At 49.4% G+C, this 27,781-nt stretch overlaps 1 protein-coding gene across 1 annotated transcript in view; it reads right to left on the bottom strand.

The window, feature by feature from the left end:
* The window catches only part of Pygb (glycogen phosphorylase B), a 46,557-nt gene that overhangs the window by 12,773 nt on the left and 6,003 nt on the right, over positions 1-27,781 (bottom strand). Inside the window, exons 2-14 of the mRNA XM_075962423.1 lie at positions 16,698-16,799; positions 14,556-14,634; positions 12,237-12,340; positions 9,697-9,828; positions 9,238-9,349; positions 8,738-8,820; positions 7,242-7,385; positions 6,653-6,745; positions 5,401-5,547; positions 4,395-4,558; positions 3,459-3,573; positions 2,398-2,499; positions 1,462-1,609 (exon numbers count right to left, since the gene is read on the bottom strand). Coding sequence (XP_075818538.1) covers positions 1,462-1,609; positions 2,398-2,499; positions 3,459-3,573; positions 4,395-4,558; positions 5,401-5,547; positions 6,653-6,745; positions 7,242-7,385; positions 8,738-8,820; positions 9,238-9,349; positions 9,697-9,828; positions 12,237-12,340; positions 14,556-14,634; positions 16,698-16,799 — 1,525 coding nt within the window. The remainder of the gene's footprint in view (positions 1-1,461; positions 1,610-2,397; positions 2,500-3,458; positions 3,574-4,394; positions 4,559-5,400; positions 5,548-6,652; positions 6,746-7,241; positions 7,386-8,737; positions 8,821-9,237; positions 9,350-9,696; positions 9,829-12,236; positions 12,341-14,555; positions 14,635-16,697; positions 16,800-27,781) is intronic.

Genomic DNA, 27,781 nt, shown 5'->3' with positions numbered 1-27,781 from the left:
ATGCCCTTGGAGGGAACACTGAGAGGCCTTCTCCTGTTGCTGTCTCCTGGAGGTCAGGAAGTGAGCAGGCCTCTTTGTGTGTTCCCACTGTGAGATACTGTGCTACCCCTGAGCCCAGGGACCAAAGCCTGAAACCATGAGCCCAACCCGTGAGCTGGAACAGCCTTTCCCCCTTGGAAGCTGATTCTCTCAAGGCCTTTGCCACAGAGGTCACTTTGTGGCTGAGAGGCTCGCACCTGATGCTTTCCTGCGGAGATCTGGTCAGAGGACAGCGCCACAGTGGCCGGTTCATACCCATCCATTTACACATTTCAGAGTGAAGGTGTCGACAACAGGAACCCCCACAGCCATTCAGTAGGCAAAGCTAAGGAGTGGGGTTACCTTCAGTTCTGTGGGAACATGGCTATTTTACTTCTAAACCCCCCACTTCGGCGAATCAGGCAGAAAAACAGGAAAACAGTAAAAAAAGAGGCTAGGCAGGTGGCCACGCCTGCAGGCCAGACATTTGAAACACTGAGAAAGGATTTTTCTTTTCTTTTTTTTTTTTTAAGTACAGGAGTTCAGGGCCATCCTGGGCAACAATATAGCCAAGATCCTTTCTCTTCATTTAAAACAAAACAAAACAAAAAAACAAACCCACAAATGACATCTTCACCAAAACTACCGAAGTAGACACCAAGCAAACTTCAGTTACTTAGTAACTTCTATCAAGGACAACAGGTGGTGGAAGAAGCCAGGGTCTCAGAAATCTAACAGACTCTGCTTCAGGGTGGGCCAGACCTCCGCTGGACCACCCACAAGGCTAAGGAAACATGCCTCAGACCAGGAGGAGAGGCAGAAAACTGCCCTGGCAGAGGAACCTCCTAACAGCATCCTCCTGGGCATTCAGCTCTTCCCCAGCTCTAGGAAGCAGCCGTCTGCAGGCTCAAGCACCAAGACAGCAAAGACAGAGCTGTTTACATGATGAAGAAAACCAAAAAGCAGGGCTGGAAAGACAGCTCAACAGTCAGCAGAACTTGCTGCTCCTATAGAGGGGCCTGGGTTCTCGGCACCCACATGGCGGCTCTAATAAGTTCAGTCTTTCCAAACAAGACAAAATTCATTAGAGAAATAATAAACTTAAAACAAAAACTAAAATGAGTGTAAGACCTTGCCTGGGAACTCTTCAAAGCTCTACCTGTACAGACCATTCTTGGCCTCCACAAAAAAAAAAAAAAAAAAAAAAAAAAAAGCAAAACAAACAAAATAACCATGGGCCTTGTGTTTCAGTCCTGAGGTTTCCCAACCTCAGGCTCCAACACTGAGCTCTTAGAAAACCCAGCTGTGGCTCAAAAGGAATTTATCATATCTCCCCCCCCCCACACGCCTATGTATAAAAGGCAGGGGTTGAGGATCGAGTCCCGGGCCGCCTGGGCTCTAGAGGGAGGGAGGCCGTGGTAGCAGTGGGGCCCTGGGACTCACGGTTGTACAGGGTGATGATGTGTAGGCAGTTGAGCAGCTGCCGTTTGTACTCATGGATCCTCTTCACGTGCACGTCAAACATGGAAGCCGGGTTGATCTTCACCTTGTACTCCTTCTCAAGCAGGGCAGAGAACTTCAGCTTGTTTTCCTGAGAAACGGAAGATGCTGGCTATCCAGGCACGGGAACTGCCTGCAAGCTCTCCCAGGCTATCCAGGCACGGGAACTGCCTGCAAGCTCTCCCAGGCTATCCAGGCACGGGAACTGCCTGCAAGCTCTCCCAGGCCCATGGCTCTCCAGAAACCAGCACGGGGGCTTAGAGACGGGAGCTGGGATCAGAGACTGCATTAGCAGAGAGTGGGGAGCAGGGAAATATGGATTACAATGAAGACAGATGTGCTGGTCACACAAATAAATGAGAAACTGGGGTCAAGTACAAACCTGGGAGCTATGCAGAGAAAAGTGAACAGAATAAAGGGAGCCACAAGTGTGTTCTGCAGGCACAAAAAGCAAGAGGGTTGCTGGGAGTGAGGTGCAGTGGTGACAAGTGACTGGCGGGAGGGCCTTGGAAACTCAGCGCTACCATGGTTAGGTACCCAAGGCACAACTTTCTGCTGCCCCAAATGCTGATACCAACACCTCTGCCAGATGCCACCACAGAGGGACTTTCCTAGTTCCTGTTGAACTGGAGGTGCCTGTGACCCAGGCAGGGTCTATAGAGGCCACAACCTCAGCTCTCCCAGAAGAAACTGGAATGCCCCTGGCAGTGACTTCCAGAGGCGTCTCCACTTGTTGCTGATGGAGGAGCAGTGTGAGGTGAAGGTTCACATGGCAGGGCTGCATTTGCCCACTTGCTCCATGATCCTGGCTCCTGGGTACCTACCCAGGTCCCAGGTGCTGAGCACAAAGGAGGCAGACTGCAAGCCATGGACGCCTACCTGCTTGATCTTGGCTATGTCTCTGATGAAGGCCTCGTCATCCACCAGTGACAGCAGCTTCTTCAGTTGGCTCAGATCGGTCAGGAAGCCTTCCCCGATTCTCTGGTTAATAGGACACACGAGTTCTCCTCACCATGCCTCAGCCATCATGAAGCGTGTCCCTCCATCTGCCACCCTTCACCTACTTTCCTTGTATCCGCCTGGCCTCTGGGCCCTCATGCCACCCCCTCTCATGCCACTAGGACACAACAAACTCACAAGCCTCGCCAGCCACTTCCAGGCAGCTCCTGCGTGAGACACCCTATCACAGGTGATGCCTGGGGCCAGCAGAACAATTTTGCCTCCCAACCTCCACCACCATGAACAAAGAGGCTGTCTTCTCATTACCATAGCAACAATCATTTCCAACACATCCCATTAGGAGTCTTCCTGCTGTCTGCCTCCCACAAGGGGCCTTCCCAGCCTCTCCCCACAAGAGGCCTGGAGCTCTATGGACACTGCACTGGCTTCCAGACCCCTTGGGGTCACGGGTACTGTATCAGATCTGTCCCCAGAGAAGCTCCTGCAGACTTGCCTGGCTTTTTTCAGAGAACCCCCTGCACCCCACCCCCACAGTTCCAAGTGGACTGTCTTTTCCAGGCTCAGGGCACTGTGCCCCTCAAGGCCTCCCGCATCCTCTGCGGTCCTGACTTCAGCACAGGGGCTCACACATGAAAGCTGTGATGAGGGACACAAGACACTAGGGGTACAGCCTCATCTGGTCCGCTCAGGCTGGTGGCTGCCGCTCAGCTACATCCCAGGCCTTCCTGAAGCCCAGGCTAGCTTTTGAGCTGGCGCATAGCCAGAGCTGGGCCATCATGGTGTGCTGTGGGGTCTCTGCTGCCCATGTGTCAGGGCCACTGCTGGACATGAAAGGAATAGCCCTAGCAGTTCAACAGCCACTCTGAGAAAAGCCTGGTGAGCTTCTCGGGCGGTCAGCCTCAGCATCTGATTGTGCCCACTGCTCCTTTTCTGACTTCGGGCTGGTATCTCCCAGGACACAAAGTGTGGCCAGGACTCACCTCCACGATGATGTCCGCCAGCCCCGGGTTGCACAGTAACAGCCACCGTCGGGGTGTGATCCCATTGGTCTTGTTCTGGAACTTCTCTGGCTCTAGTTCATAAAAGTCCTTAAACCTGCGAACACAGAAAGCAGGGACTTGTCACAAAGGCTGGTATAAACCGGGTGAGACTGGAACTGTCAGCCGCTTGACTTTCTAAAGCACAAGGAGGATGTGCTGCCACTGCAAGCTGGAACAGCCACACAGAAGCAGCAAGTGACAGCCACCATAATGGCTGCAGCTTGTGTGACTATCATGTCCTAGGTGTTAGGACCTGGCTGTCTCCATACAGATCTACAATGAACAGTCAAGGTCACGAGAGTGAAGACTGAGCAGGCTACAGGGATGAGAAGACACCCAGCTCAGAAGCTGGGTGTTGGGAGGAATATACAAAGGGCTGGGCTAAGCCCCAGGACACAGGAGGGCTTCCACATGGGCTGATGTGGCTAAGGGCTCTTTACCCACGGTGCTGCTAGACTGGCAACTATGGTAGGTATTCAGCATGCCGGTGAAAGAGTGGGGGAAAGAAATTTCTGTTGCATCACACTCCCCACCTCCTCGTCGGCTGGACCCACACACTCAGCCCCATGTGGGGCATCCACATTACCCGATGGCAGCAGATGCCCTAACCAGCCGCTTCAAGAGGGCAGGAGCACAGGAGGAGCGACTACTGGCAGCAAGGAAAGATTCCTCTGCAATGTCACCAAGTCACTTCCTGTGAACTACTGAGACGTGATGTGATGGGGCTTTGGGCACCTTCGTCATGTCCAAAAGTGACTCAGTGGCTATATGCCGCACCTTGGTCATGGTGTGTGTAGTGGACAAATCCAAGTTGGGCTGGAGATCAAAGAGAAGCTCTCCCCCCCTCCCAAGCTTGGTGAAGATCCCCTCACTCACACAGACTGCTTCACAATCTCGGAGTGAATCCTCGCCACCCCGTTCACGGCATGGGACCCAATCACACACAGGTGTGCCATGTTGATTCTCTTGCAGTCCCCCTCCTCGATCACAGACATCCTCCTCAAGCGGTCCACATCCCCAGGAAACAGGGCGGCCACATGCTGGAGCCAAGAATACACATCAGAGACAGCAGTCGAGGTGCTCCCCAGAGCCCCAGAGCAGCCACCATGCCTGCAGGAGGGGCCACTGCTTCCAATCAGGTAGCTGCACTGTCTAGCCCTGAACACTCGTGCCCTTGAAACTAGCCACTTATCCCGGCGTCTTCACCCAAACCCATCTCAGATGCTGTGCCCTGAATTGCACATTTCACCCAGAGGAGGCCCTGGGACCAATAGAGCTCATTCTGAGGCAGTCGGGACACCAGTGGTGTAGGAGAGTGTATTCCAGTTCATGACGGGAGAGCTAGGCCATGGCCCCTGTTGACCTGAGCAGCATTAAGCTATACTTTCATTAGGGGGACAGCTGTGCTTTCCCCAAAAGGCTGAAGAAGTCACCAAAAGGCTGGGATACGGCCCAGTGACAGAATGAATGATAGCACAGCAAACACAAGGACCTGGGTTCATCCCCGGTACTACACACATGCAAAGGCAGGACAATTAGCCCAAACCAGAGATTCTGCTACTCATGTGCCATCCTCTCTGTGGGTAATACAGAATAGCAGGGTCTGTTTCTGAATTTCCTGGAGCTCTCAGGACACCTCCAGTGCAGCCCAGGAAAGACACTCAGACTTATATAGCCTGCTCAGAATGGACCTTTTAAAAAAGATCTGCATTCACACTTCCCACATACAGCACAGAGGTCTCACAGGTCAAGTAGGAACTCTGCCAGGGACAGTCCTTAGTCCTCAAAGTAAAATAGCTCCTCCTCTGCCAAGCAGGATGAGGCCAGTGTGATGGAGCTGTCGTGTGCTGTTGTCCAATCTCTATCCCCCACCCATGCTCACATCCAGGTGCCTCTGGTTGATGGCGTAGATGATGTCCAGGTGCCGGGGCAGCAGCTTCTCAAACATGGACACTGGCCAGCGCTCCAAGGCCTCAGGCAGCACGGTGTGGTTGGTGTACGCGCAGGTTTTCTTGGTGATCTCCCAGGCCTACCCATCGAGAACAGCAGATGTCACAGGGACACACTGGAGCCACGAGGGAAGGCCCTCATCCCATCCCTGCTCTCTGCACCCCAGGCATGCGATCAGCCCAGGCTAGGCACCACACTGACACACCGACCACTCAGTTTTCATATCCCACACACACAAATACATACGACAGACCCTATTACCTGAACCTACTCTCTGACAATTACCTCTGAATTTCTCCTTTGTAATATCTCTGTGGTAGATGAACTAAGACAATGGAGCGGTTTTCTGCTAGTTTCCTTTAAACTGTCTGTGACACCCACAGTGCAGGGGACACTGCTTACCATGTGCCCCCCCCCCCCCAGTGTAGAGTCTCAAGGGGAGTGTAGACCGTCAAGTCAGAGAGGGCCTCTGGTGTCTGAAAACTGCCTAATGGTTTTCTGGTGATTTAGTTAAAGCTCAGTCAAGAAGATGCTGCTGTACCAAAGATGAGGATCAAGGAAACTGAGCCTCTAGACAGTCCTCAGATAGGAACACTGCAGACTTTCTGACTTCTTCCTCACTATGTAGCCCAGGCTGGGTTTGAACTTACTACCTTCCTGCTTCAACTTCCTGAGTGCTCAGTGACAGGTAGGTACCACCACCGCCTGGCAACTCTTATATTTCTGAAAGTTTAACACTTCTAGGTTGTTTTGTTGTGTTGTTGAAACAGTGTATCACTATGTATCCCAGGCTGCCTAGGAACTCACTATGTAGACCAGGTTGACCTCATATTCATCGAGATCCATCTGCCTCTGCCTCCCAGGTGCTGGGATTAAGGCATGAACGGCCATACCTGGCCGAACTTCAAGGGGGGAGACGTGTACAAGACCCCTAGGGTCTCTCCTAGTTTCCTCTTCTGTCACCCTGGCCCCACTGTGCATCTCTCCCTCAGGGCATCCATCTCCTGGAACCAGACCCTCTCACTGGTGAATCCCCAACTCTCCCGAGGCTGGGAAAAAGTCCCTACTTCCTGGAACTAGCTCAGTCCATAAACGCCATGTGTCTCACAGCTTGAGATCGACCAAGGATGCTATCACCCAACCCCGGTCCAAGCAGGACACCGCCTTTCCCTTCTCACACTCACCTTATCCCAGTCTACCTTCTCCACATCCACCAGGATCCGCATGAGCTCAGGAATGGAGAGGGCGGGGTGGGTATCATTCAGCTGGATGGCTACCTAGAGTTCAGGAGGGTGCTGTTCAGTTGCCTCACCCTTGGCACCGGAAGTGGTGAACCAGGGTGGGAAGGAACCAGCCTAGGAATGCACTCTGGGGGAGCCCAAGAACTTAGAGGAGCCAGGAGGGTGCTGCTGGCCTGGCAGGTACCTGTGACCTGCGGTCAACTGTCCCCTCACGTAGCTGCAACCTGTGGACAGACGTGTCCCTAGAGCAGCTATTCTCTGAGCAGATGGAGAAGGGACTTCAGGCCACTGTCCCCTCACTCAGATGGGACAGCTTTGTTTAGGATTGTTACCATGAGCCTGTCACATGCATCGGGAGCCTTTCCCAGTGACCTCCCTTCCTCTCCTAAGCACCAGGGCTGCACTGCCTTTGGAAGAGACTCTGAGACTCAGGGCACACTGCTATCTTCTTCCTGCCCCTCCCCAACACAAGGAAGAAATCTCAGAAGCCTGAGGAGGACCCATGCCTATGACAATGAATCCTTTTACACACCTTGTCTGGGAACGTCTCGAAACTGGTTCTCACTGGGTCTCGGCAGCCGAACCTGGAGGACTTGAACCTTCGAATGATGTCCTGGAGGGTGGCAGCCACCACAAAGTACTCCTGCTTCAGCCGCAGCTCCTTCCCCTCAAAGAACTGCAAAACAGCACTGCTGTGGCACCCAACACCAACACAGTAACCCCAAGACTCTGATGGGCTGGAGGGGCCCTGCATTTGCTCGCCCCTATCTCCTGTGCTTATCCTTCTAGAAGGCCAGGTCAGGTGCTTTCCTTAAGATGGCAGAATGGAGGATTGCATGGTCAAAACCAGTCTGCCTGCCAGCAAGGCCTGCATGTACTCCTTCAGCACAGGGTCACCTAGTTACAAGTTATCTGGTCTATCAGTGAGAGAGTCAAGCCTAGCTATGAGGAGTGCCATAGCTACTCAGAACCAGTTCTCAATTCAGACATCAGGAGACACCCCACACCTGAAGTTCTGGAATGTAACCAGTTTCCAATGCCAGGAGCATTTGGTTTCAGCCACATGCACAGACCCCCTGCACTGACCCCTGTTACCACGTGCACAGACCCCCTGCACTGGTCCCCTGTTACCACATGCACAGACCCCCTGCACTGACCCCTGTTACCACATGCACAGACCCCCTGCACTGACCCCTGTTACCACATGCACAGACCCCCTGCACTGGTCCTCTGCTACCACGTGCACAGACCCCCTGCACTGACCCCTGTTACCACATGCATAGACCCCCTGCACTGGCCCTCTGCTACCACGTGCACAGACATCCTGCATGGTCCCCTGCTACCACGTGCACAGACCCCCTGCACTGACCCCTGTTACCACATGCACAGACCCCCTGCACTGGTCCTCTGCTACCACGTGCACAGACCCCCTGCACTGACCCCTGCTACCACGTGCACAGATTACTTTGAGAAAAGAAGAATTCCACTTTTAAAGAGTGCACAACCAGGGAGGCTGGAGAGATGGCTCAGTGGTTAAGAGCATTGCCTGCTCTTCCAAAGGTCCTGAGTTCAATTCCCAGCAACCACATGGTGGCTCACAACCATCTGTAATGAGGTCTGGCGCCCTCCTCTGGCCTTCAGGCATACACACAGACAGAATATTGTATACATAATAAATAAATAAATAAATAAATATATTAAAAAAAAAGAGTGCACAACCAATCAAGATAGGCCAATTTTGGTGATTTACTTTTGGTGTTGGGGACTGAGCCCAGGGCCTTGGACATACTAAATAGGGTCTTTCACTGAGCTATGTCTCTTCCAGGGTTCCTCTGACAGTAACAAGCCACCAGACACTAGTCCCAGGTGCGAGCAGAGAATCCAGCTGTGACCACCACCTTGCATGTGACAGGCATGTGGTAAACATGTCCAGGCATTGCTGCCAAGATGGGGGGCTACCACCCCATGTACACATAGGTCTCCAGCTTACATGTCTGCACTTTAAAGAGAGTCACGCTAGCCACTTACGTTATCATTGGGATACAGGACCCTGGAGATGTTCTCAGCCAAGTTTCTGTCCAGGACAGCTTCGATGTAGTCCCCAACGTTGACTAAGGAGAGACAGAGCTCAGTCAGTGCAGCCTCTGCACAGGCCTGAGGGTCTCTGCAAGGAAGGCTGCTGCAGCTGCCCGGCAGCTTCCTGGTGGAGAGGGGTGGGGGGGTCCCTGCCATCCTTGTCTCATCAGAACAGAGCAGCCCCCTCCACTCTCTCTGAGCCTCATTCCCACTGCACGTTACCAAACCCCCCCCCCCGCCCGGGTCTTTTCTGGGAGACATGACCTGGCTGGCTGGGGCCTGGCATCCTGTCCACCCTCCTACGTCTTACAGGGGGACTGTAAGGGTCACACACTTCACAAGACACCCCACCCCAGCAGAGAGTGTAAACATAGGGGCAGGAGTGGTGAGGGCCCAGTGTTTGGATAAACATCTAAACAGACAAGCGCATAGGAGCCGCGGTGGGAACTCACAGTCCTTCAGCTTGAAGTCATTGGGCGCCTTGGCAGACCAGAGCCTCATGGTGTTGACCGTGTTGTTCTTATACCCGGGCACTGGGGTGTCATAGGGCATGGCAAGTACCACCTGACCATAAGAAAGCACACGTAGGGCTGGGTCAGCAAAGTCCCCTTCCTGCCCAGCCACCATTCCCTGGCAGGACAGCTCGAGCTCCCCAGTCTCTGACCCCGTCTGCTTCCATGCTCCTATCTTCTCCCTCCTGCAGAACACACTCACCTGTCAGAACACTCGCCAAAGTGCAAATATTAATATATGTACAAGAATAATCCCTTTCTTAGGCTTTACTTTAAGACCTCCAAGGAAGCAGCATGCCCCCCGACTCCCCCAAATGAAGTCCAGGTGATAACAAAGGCCCACACTCAGGGTAGCCCTCTCTCTCGACAGCAGTGTGTCCCTGGGCGGGGCTGCCATACCTGTGTGTCCAGCCACAGGACGCCATCAGGGGTGTGTTCCACTCTACCGTAGAAGTGCACAGGCAGCATGTACTCAGGCCGCGCTTTCTCCCACGGGTTCCCGTAGCGCAGCCAGTCATCAGCTTCCTCAACCTAGGGGGGCAGCCGTGAAGGAAGCTCTCAGTATGGAGGCGATAATATTAACAAGCCAACCCAGCTCTTGGCCTGGGCATGCAAAATGCAGAGATCGCCCCGTGCCTGGCACCGAAACACCTAGTCAAAAGTTCCAACCCAGTCAGGCCACACACACTAAAGCTAGAGTCCTACACTATTCAGAAAAAGACACTACATAAAGAGACGCTAAAAAATCACTCCAGTGAAGGACTGATACCCTTGCCCTATGGGTGAATCTTGAAAAAAGATGCTGGTAGAAGTGAAAGAAGACAGGCAGACAGACAGACAGACAGACAGACACACACACACACACACACACACACACCACAAACTGAATGACTCCACTTACAGCAACCATCTAGAGCAAGCAGACTCACAGGACAGAAGACAGAGGGTTAACAACTGTCGGACACTAGTCACAATGATAAATGGGTAAGTGTTCTGGAGATAGTAAGGAAGGCCAGCTTCCCAACCGTGAGCCTGCAAAAAATGACATTAGACCTCCAGAGATGCTACTAAGGAGAGGAGGCGGCCAGGGAGATGGCTCAGCAGTTAAAGTGCTTGCTGAGTTCAGATCCCCAGATCCAGATGGTTGGAACTACTTGTATGCACATACATATGCCGAAAAACATGCACACCACACACACACACACAGATGGAAATTGGGGAAAAAATTACCTCGGATAATAAAAGGACAGTCATAGTGCAGAGTTAGGCATGGTGGCACACTTCTGTCATCACAGAAATTCGATGTGAAGGGGGAGTTAGGGCAAACCCCAAAGTCACAGAGCAAAATCTGTGCACCCAGGCGAGCTATGGCCTGGGAGGTACCCCCATGGGAATGTCCGAACACATCTCACTAGAGCAGCAGTGGTTCTCAACATGTGGCTCGTCAACTGACCCCTTTGGGGTTTCACATATCAGATATCCTGCATATCAAATATTTATATTGCCACTCATAACAGCAGCAAAACTACAATTATGAAGTAGCAATGAAATAATTTTATGTTTGGGGGGTACCACAGCATGAGGAACTGTATTAAAGGGCCACAGCCTGTAATACAGTAGAGAACCCCTGCTCTAGAGGATGCTGCTGTTTGGACATCCCATCCTCAAATCAGCTATTTCCCCACACCTAGATCAGTGACTATGCAAATCCCACTCCCACCGGGAATAGAAAAGTTTGAGCCAAATAAGTGTTTTTCATTTGAATTAAACAAGTGGTCCCAACATGTGACTCTGAAGGTTTGTTTCGAGACAGTCTCACGTAGCCCGTGTGGACCTCAAATTCAGTAAGTAGCTGAGGGTGATCTTGACCTCCTACTCCTTTTGTTTCCCCTGCCCAAGGCTCCAGGGCCACTTTATAAAGCGCTGGGGATTGAGCTTGGAGGCTTTGTGCAGGAAGGCAAGAACTCAGCCAGTGACGCTGCCTCCTCTGGGCAGGGATTCCTTAACCGCTCCTGCACAGAAGACTCTCTAGGGTGTTCAGGAAGGTGACACAGGGTCAACACGGAGTCAGTCACCATGCATCTCTTTATTCCCAACAAGACTCTTCCACGCATGGTGATTAGTCCTGCCTTTGACCCTAGGGCAGCAGTCCCCGGTCTGCCACTGAAAACTTCCCGTACCACGGCTGGTGTAACCCTGCAGAGTAGTCCCAAAGTCAGCGACCTGCCCAAATGCAGGCAGCAGCAGGCCCACTCTCAGGTCATTCTGCTCAATCCTTCCACCACAGAGTGCCACAGGCCACAGCCCTGCCTGTCACTTGTTGCTATCCAACCTCTGCCTCAGTGGTGCTGGGAGTGAAGGCAGAGGGTGGGAACCCAAGCTATGATAACTGCTTTCATTCTAGTCAAGTCTTTTGTTTTGAGACGGGGTCTTGCTATGGAGGCCTAGCTGGCCTAGAACTCAAAAAGTGGACCAGACTGGACTCCAATCTATGGTAATACTGTCTCTGGCCTCTTGGAGGACCGGAATTAAAGACACAAGTCACCATACCTGGCTTTGCTTCTCTAGTTATCAAACTGTTTCAGTGGATCAACCCCAGCCACAATACCCTCACCCCAAATACAAGGATCCCAGGACACTGGCACACAGCTCACGGTGTCCTGGCCACCACTGTTGCTGTGCCTGTCTGGGGTCTTCTGAGGCTCAGATGAACCTGTGTTGCCTCCCACATGACTTCCCTGTCCCCACAAAGCTGTTTGCCAAGGACTCACACAGCTTCAGCCTAGCCAGAGCCGGCTGCTTCCTGTTGTGCTACGCTAAGAACTGGCTAGTTCTCTCCAGAGAGTGTGGAGCACAGCCAGATGAACTCCAAGATTGCACACTCACTTCCATGTGTGAACGGGGACCGGAAAACAATGGAGACACCTAAGCTCACTCACCTGCCAGCCATTGACAATCTTCTGGTTGAAAATCCCAAATTCATAGCGGATTCCATAGCCATAGGCAGCTAGACCCAGGGTGGCCATTGAGTCAAGAAAGCAGGCTGAAAAATCCAACCAAAAATCACAGATCATCACCAGAACTCACAGTGCGGGATACCAAGGTTCCACTGGGATTTGGCCAGGGAGTTGTAAGGGAACCAGTGATAACCATAGCAACCTCAGTTTTCACAAAAGGGTACACTTCAGTCCCCCTCACCGCAAAACAGGGCAAAAGTGAGGAATGCCAGAGATCATGGCTAAGTCCCCTCACTGGCAGCCTGCTTGCAAATGATCAGGTTGACTTCTGTGTCCTCTAAATCGACAGCTCTGACAGCAGGGCACATCTGACTCTATCCATGGGAATCAGGCACAGAAATGGAGCCGCTGATGTACACCCTATGGCCAACCTCCACAGTGCCTCTAGGGTTCCAATGGGAGCTGCAGCAGCAGGTCCCCAAATGGAGCTCTTGTTTTGTTTTAGTTAAAAACCTCCTGAGGAGCTGGAGGGGTGGTTCAGCAGTTGAGAGCACTGGCTGGTTTTGCAGAGAAGCCAGGTTCATTTTCTATCACCCATATGAAGGTTTACGACTATCCTTAATCCCAGTTCCAGGGATCTGATGCCCTCCTTCTTCTGCCCTCTGCAGGTACCAGGCATGCATGCCATGTGCATCCATCCATGCAATGCAGGTAGAACATTCATACACATAAAGTTAAATTTTCAAAATTTTAAGACACTTCCTGAGAAAGAGATAAAATAAAAACAGTGTTTTGAATAAAAAAAATGTAGAAAGAAGCTTAGGCTAGGGAGGTGGTGCATGCCTTTAATCCCAGCATTCAGGGGGCAGAGAAAGGAAGATCTCTGTGAATTCAAGGCTTGTCTAGTCTACATAGTGGGTTCCAGGCCAGTCAAGGCTATACAGTGAGACCTCTTCTCCAAACAAGCAAACAAAAAGACCAAAAAGCACTTTCTAGCTTTAAAAGGGGGGCTGAGGTAGATCTTGGGGCTACAATGCTTGTAGGTATCACCAGCTTTAGAGAGGAGGATGGGACTAAGGAAGGAGAAAGGAAGCAAGAGAGAAAATAGGAAGGGTGCTCCGGAGAACACTAGCAGATAAAATGCATGTCTAATTCACCAAATGCAGACACCTGCAAGGGAGAGCAACGAGCAAGGCCTGGACTCCCGTGCTAGACTCATTCTTCTGGGGAAAAAACAGATCAATCAAGCCACATGGACTCACACCAGGTCAAAGAAGAGACTGGACAGGAAGAAGGAGGCCATTCAGGTTCGGGCCATACAGAGCAGGTGACAAGGTGCCTGGTATCCGAGAACATGCAATGGGCGCCAAGGCAGAGAGGGGACACCTGAGATTAGAATGGGTTCGCCAGACTGTTGCAAGGCTGGTAAAGAACATGGGGGCTTGCATCCAGGAAGGACACAGTCTCTGCATCAACAGAGCCAGGACAAGGCAAGACAGTGCGGGCTACGTGGTACAAGGCTTAGGTGAAGAGTAGCTGGGGATTACCGAAGAGTGGGCTTTTTCAAAGCCAGCACCATGCCTGGCCTGACCCTCTGAGAGGGGGCTGTGAAATATAGGGGGTGAGGTGGGCAGGGCAAGTAATTTATGTAGATTCAAGTACAGTTTTATTTGAAAGAAGCATGATGCTTTAGAAATCTTAAAGAATCTAGTTAAAATTTGAAAACATACAGGCACAGTTTAGAACATATCTCAATTTACAAATGGCAACTTCCAAAAAGGCTGGAGCTGGATATCCTCCCTCACTCACCCCACCACAGAGCCAGACTGATTTTTCAACTTCTCTGTTCATTACCTAGCTTGCTCTGTCCCCAAAAGTCTGTAAAATCCTCAAAGAAGACAACAATGCTGTGGATGTGTTCAAATATAGCCAGAGAAAGCAGGACGGCCCAAAGCTTGGCCCTATTCTAACAGGAGCCAAGCTACTCTGTTGGAACCACAGCCTCACTGGACATGGGCAATACTCCCAGAGCTGGAAAGTGGTGGGGGAGGGGATCTATGGGACCCTTCTAGGCACCACTGACCCAATGCTGGTAATCAAAAAGGGCCCTGACGGGGAGAGAATGTACACTTTCCTTTCTGTCTAATGATGGCCAAGATTCTGACCCAAACACGTCTACCTAGGCCTTTGAGGGAGGCCAATTTATGGTGATGGATGGGCATCAGGCATTAACATAATGTTGGCCTTGCCCTGAGATCCTCCACCATGCCAACAGGTAAGAGAGATGTAAGATCAGATTACCTGCCAGCCGCCCCAGGCCGCCATTCCCAAGGCCAGCATCTTCCTCTATCTCCTCCAGCTCTTCCAAGTCCAACCCCAACTGCGAACAAACACAAAGGTGAGGACATTAAAGACTGTTTTGGCCATTCCTAACCTCTTGGAAAACTACTCAGGCATGCAGATCATTTTGTCACACTCTGAAGAAACTGCCTGGGACCTGAAGAGGACTGAACCGAATCTCCAGATCAACGTGCAGAACTCTGCATCTTAATCTCAGTCCAAGCCATCACCCGGAAGTGCCTCTTCCATGTTTAAGCCTTCCCTGGTTTCAGCTTCCTCTCAGAGAACAAATGCTCTTTCTAATCTGGATAACCTTTGATTTCCAGTTCTTGCCTAACTACCTGGTCAGAACCTCCCACTGTAGGCCATTAAGACAGTGTGAGCAGACACTATGCTGTTAACACAGGTGGGTTAAACCCGAGATGGGAGACACAGGAAGATGACAGAAACTCTGCAAGGTAAGTCCATTTCTAAGAAATAAATCACGAAAAAGAGAAACAAACAAACAAACAAACAAAGAGATGCAAGATAAGCTACGGAAAATCTGGGAAATGTATCAATTTCAAAAATTCTGTTTGAGAAGGTCTAAGGCAATCTGTGGCTGGAGAGATAGGTCAGAGGTTAAAAGTACTGGCTGCTCTTTCAGAGGAAACAGGCTCAGTATCCAGCAACCACGTGGTGGCTCCCAGCTGTCTGCAGCTCTAGTTCCAGGGGATCTGATGCCCTCTTCTGGCCTCAAGGGGCATTGCATGCACATGAAGCACACACATTAAAAAAATGAAAAAACAGAATTGAAAAGAGAAGAAATTCTAAGGCAATTTGTATGGTCAGCATCATGGGGAGTGTCTTCTAGAGATCGTATTGAAACCCTGAGTTAAAGCTGATAAGAATAGTGTTCACACGCACTTAAGTTTTTCTATAGTGCAAATGATTTCCACTGTGCCATTGCTATGTTCACTCAGAAGAAAGCTGCTTCTTTTGAAGTTCTAGTTGTGAGAGTAAGCTGTTCCCTGAGCCTCCTGGCATGTCATACCTTGAGAGGTGACTGCATCATGAGAGCTGTGACCTCGCGGATGGTTGAACAACAGATGAACTCACAGGCTGAGTCAAGACTACCAGGGGAGGTCTAGTTAAAAGAACTGAGTCACAGCGGGGAAGGCACTCTAGAAGAGTGTGCCTGCCCCCAAACCCCGCCTCTGATTCCTGACTTCCGGGAGGGGAGTCTCCTCTGCCACATGCTCTAAACACCAAGGCATGCTGCCTGTCTCAGGCCCAGTGAAACTGGCAGCTAAAATAAACCTTTTTTTTTCTTTAATTGATTTCTCTCCAAGTATTTTGTCACAACAATAGAATAGTGACGAACACAGCCTCAGAGGAGAGACATGGGTCTCCAGCAAGACTTACACCCATGACAGTCTATGTCCCTATCAGGCTCCCCAAACTCCCCCAACTTATGCTCTAAACAAAGCAGGTGGGATGCTGCAGTGTAGGTGGGAGGACCCCCTCTCTAGAAACTTCTGTACATCCGTGCCAGCAGGGAGAAGCCTACAGGGTCTCCCACAGAACTTCCCCATCAGGGACCAGGGCGAGAGAAGGCAAAGACAGGCTGGGGAGACAAACTCGGCTCTGCTGAGGCTACAGCCGACCTGTGCAGGAATTACCCCAATGACAACAGTGTACGGAGGAGCCCTTAGGAAGGGCTGGCTGCTTCTAACGAGGACGAGAGGGGGCACTTCACACCTATGCAGGGGGGCTGTCTTGAGATGGGGGAGTGGAACCGAAGGAATCAAGACAAATTCAAAACCTACATCTAGGATGGAAGTGGGGAGTACTCTTTCCTAGAAACTTCCAAACCATAGCCTCACCACTCAACTCAGTCTCCCACAATAATTCCATTTATTGTCTTCCCTTACAATCGTACATTATCCGAGAAGGAGGAGGAGGAGGAGGAGGAGGAGGAGGAGGAGGAGGAGGCGGCGGCGTGCTGCCTGCCATCACAGTCCTTCCTGGTCTTGCGGCACACACCAGAGCACAGGCGTCCACACCCAGAGGGCACAAGTCCTAACATCAGTGAACACTCTGCAGGGGACAAACTAAACCTACCTGATAGGTGGCTTCATCACACGCAGTCTGAAGACCCAGGTTCACCATGGTGTTCTGCAGCGTGCGGCCCATGTAGAATTCCAGGGAAAGGTAATAGATTCGCTGAAGAAGTAAAGGAAAGAAACTTAGGTTTCCCATTCTGTCTGCACACAGGGAAGGCACAGCAGGGAGGTCGTCACAAAGCTCCTGGGGAGGACTTTTGTGTGAACCCAATACTGATCCCGGCAGGGTAGCCCTACCCTCCTGAGTCTTTAGTGCACAGAACTGACTCGGACATAGGATCAGGTCATCCTAGGATCTGGGAACAGGCTTCTGTGGCTGGCAGATTCCACGGTGAGCTAGGCTGGCCTCTTACTAGATGTGTGCCCTAAGACAGGCTGCTTTTGCACTCTGACATAGGATCAAACAGTCTACAGAGGAAAGGTTACCAATTATTAAATACATGCTGGCCATCCTGTGTTCTCTTGTTCCTGCTGCCTGAAAGACTAGGGCAGGGTCAGGATGACTGAAGCACAAAAGTGGGAAGCAACCTGGGTGACCTGGAGGCTTCTGGAGTCTACAGGAAGTGCACAATAGCCAGGAATGCGGATGCTGGCAACCCAGTGAAGACATTCCCTCAAGGCAAAGCCTGGTTTTTACCGGCTTTGCTGGTGTGGGGTGTGGTGTGACTGTGGCCACACACAGTGCTACCAGACCCGGCAGGTCCTATGAGCTACTGTCAAGACTCAGAAATCAATACCCCACCAACAGGTGCTAACATGCAGAGACATCTTGGAAGCCACTTTAAAAGGTGACATCCCAAGACAGGGGGTGGCTCTTAGCCAAGTTCCCTTATCTACCTGATGAGAGTTCCCAAAAGAGGAACATGATGCCTCTCTCTCCTTCCTGACATTCTTTGTGTTAGCCACAAAGAACTAACCCTCAAAAACAAAGACTGACACTGACTGTCATGTTCCGGGGTTGTCTTCTGGGACACCCTTGTTCTGTTCCCTGGGCCACTCAGCATTGCAGAGGACCCCCGCAAACTGCTGCTGAGTCTATGGGCCAAAGCAACTTTTCCTGCACCCATACTTCCTGCCCTGCACAGGGTATTTACGTCATAACCATCTGCCACTATTACTCCCTTCAGCATGTGCTATCAGAAGTCAGGCCTGACTGGGCCTGGTGGTGGATACCTCTCACCCAGTACTCGGGAGGCCGAGGCAGCAGCAGGAGGATCACACTTTCAAAGCCTGTCTGGGCAACTTAGTGAGTCCTTGTCTCAAAACAAAAGTTAAAAGTGGCACAGGCCTTTAATCCCAACACTTGGGAGGCAGAGGCAGGCAGATCTCTGAGTTTGGGGCATGCCTGGTCTACAGAACAAGTTTCAGGACAGCCAGGGCTACACAGAGAAACCCTGCCTTGAAAAATAAATAAACAAAAACAAAAAAAACCCCCAAAAAAACCCAAAACAAACCCAAACAAGCAAACAAATAAATGAATGATAAAAAGTTAAAAGACTAGAGAGATCGCTTGGCAGTGGAGAGCACTTGCCACCTTTCTAGAGGACCATGGCTCATAGCTGGCTCTAACTCCAATCCCGGGCAATCTGGTACCTTTTTCTGGCCCCTGCAAGCACCAGGCACATACAAAACATCCTTATTTACAACATTCATACATTAAATAAAGAAAACTGAGGATATAGCTCCAAGATAGCACCCTTGACCTACACACACAGGCCCCGGGAGTCTGTGGAGGGCAGAGGAATGTAGACTGTCAGATGCCAAAGGCTCTGAGGACAGAGGTGTGTGTGTGTGTGTGTGTGTGTGTGTGTGTGTGTGTGTGTCTGACAACTAAAAGGCACGGTGCACTCAACAGTGTGATGAATGCAAGGTCTTTGACTGTGGGGCCCGAATGCACAGGTCTGTGAGTGGTCTTCCCTTGCTTGCTCCCTCCCCAGCTCCCTTCTCCCACTTTTGCAGATCAAACCTAAGGCCTCCCATATGCTAGGCAGCTTCCCCCACACCCAGTCATCTCCCCAGCCCAATTTGCACATTTAAAACGGTAAATTATATAGCTATGAATTTTATTGCAATATAGCTCTTACCCAAAGAAAACATAGTATTAGAAAATCAAAGTTAAACTAAATCTAACAATATGTTTCCATTTATTCATTGTGTGTATGCTATGGCACATGTGTGGAGGTCAGAGGACAGCTTTAATAAATCAAATTTCTCCTTCCACTATGTAGGTTCTAGGCATCAAACTTAGGCATGGCAGTAAGTGCCTTATCCATGGAGCTATTTTGTTAGAAATTCCACAACAGCTGAGGCAACAGGATAAGACCTCACATTTAATAAAAACAAAACAAAATAAAAACCTCCCAATTGAAAGGATGGTGGGATAAAAATGCCCCTGTCACAGATCCTTTAAAACTGACTAGCCATAAGAAAATAGATAAAGTAGGACCTGGCTGTACTTATCTTTAATCCCAGCACTCAGGAGGCAGAGGCAGGTAGGTGGACCACTATGAGTTAGAGGTCAGAGTTGCATGGTGAGATTTTGGTCTCAAAATAATAAAACTGGAGGGGATGGGGATAGAAGGGGAGATTACTGAAACAGATTACTGGAAAGGGGCACATTTCAGGGTCACGTAGAAACCTGGAATCTCCCAGGAATATATAAGGATGGTTGCAGCTAAGACTCCTAGCAATAGCGGATATATAGAATGAACTGGCCATTTCCTGTGACCAGGCCAGACTTCAAGTGGAGGGAGATGGAAACCAACCCAGCCACATAACCTTCGACCCACATTCTGTCCTGCCTGTAGGATATGCTGGGGTACTGGTGGCCTAGAGACTGAGGGAGTGGCCAATCAATGACTGGTCTAGCCTAAAACCTACCCCTGACATTCCCTGGAGCACCAGGAACTACAGGCTGGATGACTCAGAGATTTAGGATAGAGTAAACCTACCCCTGACATTCCCTGGAATACTGGGAACTACAGGCTGGATAACCCAGAGACTTAGGATAGAGTAAGCCCACCCCTGACATTCCCTGGAATACTGGGAACTACAGGCTGGATAACCCAGAGACTTAGGATAGAGTAAGCCCACCCCTGACATTCCCTGGAATACTGGGAACTACAGGCTGGATAACCCAGAGACTTAGGATAGAGTAAGCCCACCCCTGACATTCCCTGGAATACTGGGAACTACAGGCTGGATAACCCAGAGACTTAGGATAGAGTAAGCCCACCCCTGACATTCCCTGGAATACTGGGAACTACAGGCTGGATAACCCAGAGACTTAGGATAGAGTAAGCCCACCCCTGACATTCCCTGGAATACTGGGAACTACAGGCTGGATAACCCAGAGACTTAGGATAGAGTAAGCCCACCCCTGACATTCCCTGGAATACTGGGAACTACAGGCTGGATAACCCAGAGACTTAGGATAGAGTAAGCCCACCCCTGACATTCCCTGGAGGACCAGGAACTACAGGCTGGATAACCCAGAGACTTAGGATAGAGTAAGCCCACCCCTGACATTCCCTGGAGCACTAGGAACTACCGGCTGGATGACTCAGAGACCTAGGATAGAACCAAATGCAGCTGGAGGGAAAAAATGTCAAAGTAATGATGCCTAACAATATTCTACTATACACATAGATCAGTGCCCAGGTCAACAGTCATCAGAGAGGCTTCATCCAGTAACTGATGGGAACAGATGCAGTGACCCACAGCTAAGCCTTAGTGGAGTTTGGGGAATCCTGCAGAAGGAAGGAAGGATTGTATGAGCCAGGAGTAAAGGACACAAGAAAACCCACAGAATCAACTAACCTGGGCTCATAGGGGTTCATGGCGACCGACAGCCAGGGAATCTGCATGGGACTGACCTAGGCACTCTGCATATATGTTACAGGTGTAGCTTGGCCCTCTTGTGACTCTTTACAGTGGGAGCACGGGTTGTCTCTGACTCTTTTACTGGCTTTTGGACCCTACTCCCCATACTGGGTCACCTGCCTAGCCTTAATACAGGACTTAATACTGCAACTTGATATGCCATGTTTTGTTGAAATCCATAGGAGACCTGCCCTTTCCTAAACTGAAATGGAGGAGTAGACTGGACAGTAGAACAGAGAGGGTGGGGGAGGGGAGAAGGACTGGGAGGAGAGGAAATTGCCTCTGGGATGTAAAATACATTAATTTAAAAATGTATCAAAAATTAAAAAAATAAAAAGATAACAGACAATGGGCAGCAAAATTAGAAAACGTCTCCAGTGCGTGCCACTTACAACTAAGAGGCAGTAGGGGCAGCTGTCCACTGTGAGTCCTGCCTTTAGAAGTCAAGGAGCACTCATAGGCTCCCACGAATGCACAGCACCCACCGGTTCCACAGCAGGTGCTCATAAGCACGCACAATTCATCCTGACCTTTCTCGCTCAAGAACAAACTCACAGACACCTTAAAAGAACTCCCCTTACCAGGCAGCGGTGGCACAAGCCTTTAATCCCAGCACTTGGGAGGGAGAGACAAGTGGATCCCTTGGAGTTCAAGGCCAGCCTGGTCTACAGAGTGAGTTCCAGGACAGGCACCAAAGCTACAGAGGAACCCTGTTTCAAAAAAACCAAACAAAAAATTCAAAAACAAAAAAAACCCAAACCAAACCAAAAAACCAAAAAGCAAAGAATTCCCCTAAACTGGGCAGTGGTAGCACACACCTTTAATCCCAGAGGCAGAGGTAGGCAGATCTCTGTGAGTTCGAGGCCATCCTGGTCTACAGTCAGGACTACACAGAGAAACCCTGTCTCAAAAAAAAAAAAAAAAAGAAAAGAAAAGAAAAGAAAAAAGAATTCCCCTAGAAAACCAGGTAGGAAGATGGGACAGAAAATATAATAGGCAAAAACCATACTGCATCTACCATGGGATGAAAAAAGTTCAAACACAAACTCATCCCCACAAAATCAAGGAACCATGAGGGATCCAACTGAACACAGACAGGAAAGACCGAGAGAAGGCAGACGACATCTCTGCAGCAGTGAGCACACACATACACACACACACACACACACACACACACACACACACACACACACACACACGCAGAGAAGGAGTACAAGTTCAAGGTCAAACTGGGCTACAGGGTGTAAAAAACAAACAAACCACCAAGTAGAATTTTTGGGACTTAGATGTCTCTATGTACTGAAACATGACATGGTCAAAAAGCAGAAAACTCAGCCCTCAAAGCCTATCATGGACCACAAGGAAGAGCAAAGCTGGAAACAAAAACGTGGCTGGGAAAGACTGGACAAAATGAGACAAGAAAATAATTAGTGGAAAAAATACTGATATTGGTGAGAAAGAACAACACAGGCAGATTCGGTGTGCCAGAAAAGGAAATAATAATGTCGGAAGAGAAGACAATTCCAGAACACTAAAGCTAACCGTTGAAAGACTATATTAAAAGTCACAAAGTCAGAATTTGGTCTCTGCCCCACCCCCATTCTTGATTTGATTACATGAACTAATATTGAATTTCTACACAAATTCCACTATCCTTTCAATGACAGAAACATATGGCGGGGGAACTGGCAAGTCCGTGGACAGCTGTAATCGCACCTGCTGTTATTACCGGTTCACAGTCCACTGCTTCCTGCTTTTTAATCACCTTTATGCTTTATTTGCACTCCACTTGAGCCCACTTGTTATTTTATAGAGTTTCCATAGTGCAAAGGAAGCTGCAAGTCCTGTCTGGGCGAGGTTTATTAACAAATGTGGAAACATACAGAGTCCAGCTAGATCCCAGCTGCCTAGGAAAATAAAGTGCTCAAGGTCACACGTACAAATTCCTTTTTCCTATGGACGGTATCTCCGTATCTCATGCAGGATGATCTCCTAAGATCTCAAGAGATGCCAACAGATGTCTAACAGTAAACCCCACACAGCTGAGCATATCTCATCTGACACTTTTTTTTTTTGAATGAAAGAAGCTAAAATGATCAGGTCAATGCAAATACTTCAATCTCCAAAATCTAAAACCACTTTTGGTTCTAGGCATTTATGAGAAGAGACTGTCAGCCAATATGCACCATGTTTTCCCATATGTGTGTATCTGTATGCATATTCATGAGCTTAACTTATAAATTAATAGCAATAATAAAAAGGAAATATAATGCTGCTATTTGATAATAACAAGGAATACACTCAAATGAAGTTCCTGACGGCTGCTGGGGATGGAAGACTGTTTTTTTCAGCGATGCAGCCTCTGAAACTGGACCATGTTCCAGGGCATGGTCCCACACCTGTGCACACACAGAGGGTACTAAGTACACTCAGTGTGGTTTTTTGAAAAAAAGGACATGAAGTTGGGAGGGAAAGGTGGTAGTGGGGGAATGGGGAAGAGGAAGTGCCAAGAGATTTGGTCAAAATACGTTATATGAATATATGAAGTTATGGGGTTTATTTCTAGAATTCTCCATTTAACACAGCTGACTACAGGTAACAGACTTTGAAAGCACAGGTAAAGCGTACAATGGGGTATACTGTACATACAGGCCTCTCTGTATCTCTATGTATCTACTGTTGAACTCTCACTAACGGAAGAATTATAAAATGCTGACTAGCTGGGAGTATGATCCGTTTTGAATGTTCTATTTTGCTGTTCCTAAAAATGTGTGTGTGAGTGTGGTATATATGCGTGATATGTGTTCAAGTGTGGGCATGTCTGTTCCCTGATGTGTATGTGGAGGACAAATGACATCTTTTCAGACCAGTTCTTACTCCCATCTTGTGGTTGTCTCTGCTGCTGCACTACATCTCAGTCAAGCTTGCCCGTGAGCTTCCAGGTGATTCTCCTGTTCCCACCTCCCATCTCACTACAGAAGCACTAAGATTACAGATCTGTACCAGCAGATCCAGATTTTACCGGAATTCCAGGGATCTGAACTCTGGTCATCACACTTAAACAATAAGCCCTTTTACCCACTGAGCCATCTCCCCAGCACAAAATCTTAAGAAAAAAGGAAGGCATGGGTCTCACTGTGTGGTCTTGGCTGTCCTGGAACTCTCTCTGTAGAGCAGGCTGGCCTTGAATTTACAGAGATGCTCTTGCCTACCTCTCCTAAGTGCTGGGATTAATGGTGTGGATATACCATCATGCTCAGCCACAAATCTATATATTTTTTAATTTATTTTTATTATTTTATGTGCATTGGTGTTTTGACTGCATATATGTCTATATGAAGGTGTCAGATCTTGGAGTTAGAGATAGTTGTAAGCTGCCATGTGGGTGCTGGGATTTGAACCTGGGTCCTCTGGAAGAACAATCAGTGCTCCTTAACCAGTGAGCCATCTCCTTTAGCCCACCAAATCTATATTTTTAAATCTGTGATAGTTTGTCCTTCCTGCGAAAATGTGTACCTTCCACCTAGCACTGTGAAAAGGAAATGTAACTGCAGGACCCCAAAGACTACACTGAGGACCCAACACATGCTGGGCCTAGCCTTGAAACCTTTGATTGCATTTTCCCGCCAAGATGATCATCACCAGGCAATTTCTTTCACATAAGCAGAGATGTCTCTGGCCAGGGTCAGTCAGAAGCAACGGTCAAGTAATGAGAGCCTCGGTCTTGACAGTTGGGAGGTGCTTGCTGCTTAGGATTCCTGCAACCTGTTTTAAGAATGTTCTTGCAGGGCGGTGATGGCGCACGCCTTTAATCCCCAGCACTGGGGAGGCAGAGGCAGGGGGATTTCTGTGAGTTAGAGGCCAGCCTGGTCTACAGAGGGAGTTCCAGGACAGCCAGAGCTGTTGCACAGCTGTCTTTGAAAAAGGAAAAAAGAATGGTCTTATTTCCTGATCTGTGTTGATTCTGTTTTTCCCATTTCCTTAAGATGGTTGAGTGAAACCCTTCAACCAAAAGCTTGCCAGAGGAGCCAGCCAAGACAATGGACAGACTTGATAGCCCAAGGAGGCCCAATTCAGGCTAGGCTGCTTTGGCCAGCTGGGTGCAGAGCACAAGGTGCTCACCCTCTGAACACCACAAAGCCACCCTGGGGTTTCTACCAGGCCAGGCTGGTGCTCAAGCAGCACGGCTTCTCTTCCTCACACTGTCTTAAAGGATGTCACAGAACCAAATGAGTTAGCCAGCAGTGGTAGCTGTGGAAAGCAGCCTGAGTCCCCTTCCCCACCTGAGAGCCACCCTTCAACGCTCAGACTCTCCACACTCAGTTCTGCCCACCCTCCAGAGCAAGGGAGCTCTGGGCTTCCCTGCTCAGGGCTGTTTCAGCTAGAGAACAGCAGGATCCTCAAACCCTGTGGGCTGTTGACCTTTGGAATCTGTCCCTACGACTACAATGGCCTAGTGGAAGCCTCTGTGTGAAGGTTGCTTTTGTAGTGCTAAGGATGGAACTCCAGTGCTTTGTTCACACGCAAGTGAGCCACACTCCTCAGCCCACTCTTAAAGTTAGGTTTATTTACCATTATGCAAAGCCTACACTATTAGGAGAAGCACAGAAAAGCCCTAATGAAGCTCTCCAGCCATATAAGTAAAACTCAAACACAAATACCACACAACATAGCGAGTGATCTCCCAAAGGCCTCTTAGAAGGTAAAGGGTTTAATAATACCAACAGACGGAGCCTTCATAGAGCTACTTTTTTTTTCTGTATTGTTTTCTCTTTGAGTTTTGACCTAGCTAGGTATCTCTGGTTGGTTTTGAACTTGTGATTCTAATGCAGACGTGTACCTTCTCATCACACATAGCCTGATGCCCTTTACAAAACCACCTCCCCGACTCTCAACCAACTTCTTTTCCCTCTTCTGAAAAAAAAAATACTTAATTAGGAGTCTCCACTTGCAGAGTGTCTGGGCACCATACTGGAAAGGAAAAGAGAATTTTCCAACATTTGGGGCACAAAACAAAGACTCGGGCAACCGCTTTCATTGGAATAGCCAAGGCTGCTGCAGCCAGTCTGAAATCTCTGTTCCTGTTTCCAGGATCACGTGGCAACATTCCCCTTGTCTCTTTGGTTCTGTGCACTCACTGATGACAGGACAGCTCTCATCAACAGACTACCCCTGCCTGTCCGTCCAGTGGCATTAACATGACACAGGCATACTATAGACCAGTAAGCCAGTGTCCACAGGCCCTGTTCTGGGAAGGCTCCTTGCCCCTTTAGACATACAGAGCCAAGCCAGGGGCTAGGTCTTCATCCTCCTGTTTCCTTTCTATAAGATGAACAAGGCCCAGACCCTTCCCAGCATGAACTGAGATCTAATGACAGGAGAAAGAACCGCCTACCTGCCAGACAAGACCTGCCCTCATCACCTTCTAACCATAGCACAGAATCCACACTGCATCACTCGGTTCCTGGGGGTAGGGAGGGTGTCTCTCCTAGGTCAGTCTTACACATCAAGCTATATTTGCTATAGGATATGTGGCCTGCCTGCCACAACTCTACAACCCCCTACCTTATCTAGTGAGTATTCTAGGGCTTGAGAATGCCCTTTCCTGATGGTGGGCTCAGTCATAAAGCAGACTGCTGGCAACTTTCCAACTCAGAGACTGGCAGGAAGCAGGAAGAAGGCACCAGCTAGGGGAGGAGGGGCCCACCCAGTACCTCCTGCTGATCTTGACTCTGAAACTAAGCACGGCTCATACTGAAAATGGACAGCAATGATTTTGTCTTGTTTTGTTAAGTTTTATTTTTAAATTTGATTTATGGATATGAGTGTTTTATCTGCATGTATGTCTGTAAATTCCTGCCCAGAAGAGGGTATTGGGATCCCTTGGGACTGGAGTTAAGAATGGCTGTGATCCACCATGGGGGTCCTCTGGGAAAGCAGTCGGGACTTCTAACTGCTGTGCCACCTCTCCAGCCCAGCAGCAATTTTTTTAAAAATCATTTTAAAATAGTTGAGGTAGAGATGAGGTCAATTAAGTTACAATATTTCATAAAGGTACAGTGGTCCTTATAGCCATTTATAGGCCTATACAGTAGGAAATCTCCAGAGAAACAAAACCAACAAACAGCACACACTGGACAGGAGGCTCTGCGGACTAACTGTGCAGTACAAAATCAAACTCTGCAGGACTCTGCAGGGCAGACCATAAGCAAGCGGTTAGCAGAATTCATTCTAAGAGGCTTTCAGGCCCTTGAAAAACGCACTAAGATATGTGCAGTTGGTCTTCGTGGCCAGAGGGCCTACACACTTGCTTTGTTCCTATTCTTTTCCTAAGTGGTAAGAATAATACATGCAAACCGGTCATTGCTAAGGACATGGTGGCACAGACCTATAATCCCAGCAGAGAGGCAGAGATGGAAGGATTTGGAAGTGAAGTCAGCCTGGGGTTACAACCTCAAATAATAACAAAAAAGCAAAACAAAACAAACGGCAAGGAGTGTCTTTTATACTCCAGCCTCATCTGACTTTGTGCTCATGGGGTAACTTAGAGAAAGTCACAAGAGTGGACACTGGCTGCCAGGAATCACGTAGGTGATGCAGGTGATGAAGGGTAGGACTGTGCAGGCTCAGTACTGCCTTGACCTTGTTAGGTAGCTGGGGTTGACCCTGAGTCTGATTCTCCTGCCTCCACTAGACATCTGGGATCACAGATGTATGCCACCAAGCCCTGTTCATGCAATGCCTGAATCAAGTCCAAGTCTGCGTCTGTCAGGCAAGCACGCCAATACCAAAATGGATCCTTCTCCCTCTCTTTTTGAATCTTAGTGACCTTCCTGGCTTTACCTCATTCTGAAATTCTTTCCTGTGGCAGTCAAGGATCCAGATTTACCTGAAGGAAGTCTGTGATGGTGTGATTAGAAATGGCCCCATAGATTGATATATTTGAATGCTTGGTCACCAGGGAATGGCACTATTGGGTGGTAAGGCCTTGTCAGAGGAAGTGTGCCACTGTGGGTGGGCTCTGAGGTTCAAGCCGGGCGCTGTGTCTCTCTCTCTTCCAGCTGCCTGCAGATCCAGATGTAGAACTTTCAAGCTACTCCTCCAGCACCATGTCTGCCTGCATGCTGCTGTGCTTCCCACCATGGTGACAATGGTCTAAACCTCTGAACTGTAGGCAAGCCCCCATTAAATGATTTCTTT

The sequence above is a fragment of the Microtus pennsylvanicus genome, chromosome 2 (genome assembly GCF_037038515.1).
Source record: "Microtus pennsylvanicus isolate mMicPen1 chromosome 2, mMicPen1.hap1, whole genome shotgun sequence".
NCBI lineage: Eukaryota > Metazoa > Chordata > Mammalia > Rodentia > Cricetidae > Microtus > Microtus pennsylvanicus.
The sequence above is the reverse complement of the archived record's forward strand: the minus strand, read 5'-3'. Positions and strand labels throughout refer to the sequence as shown.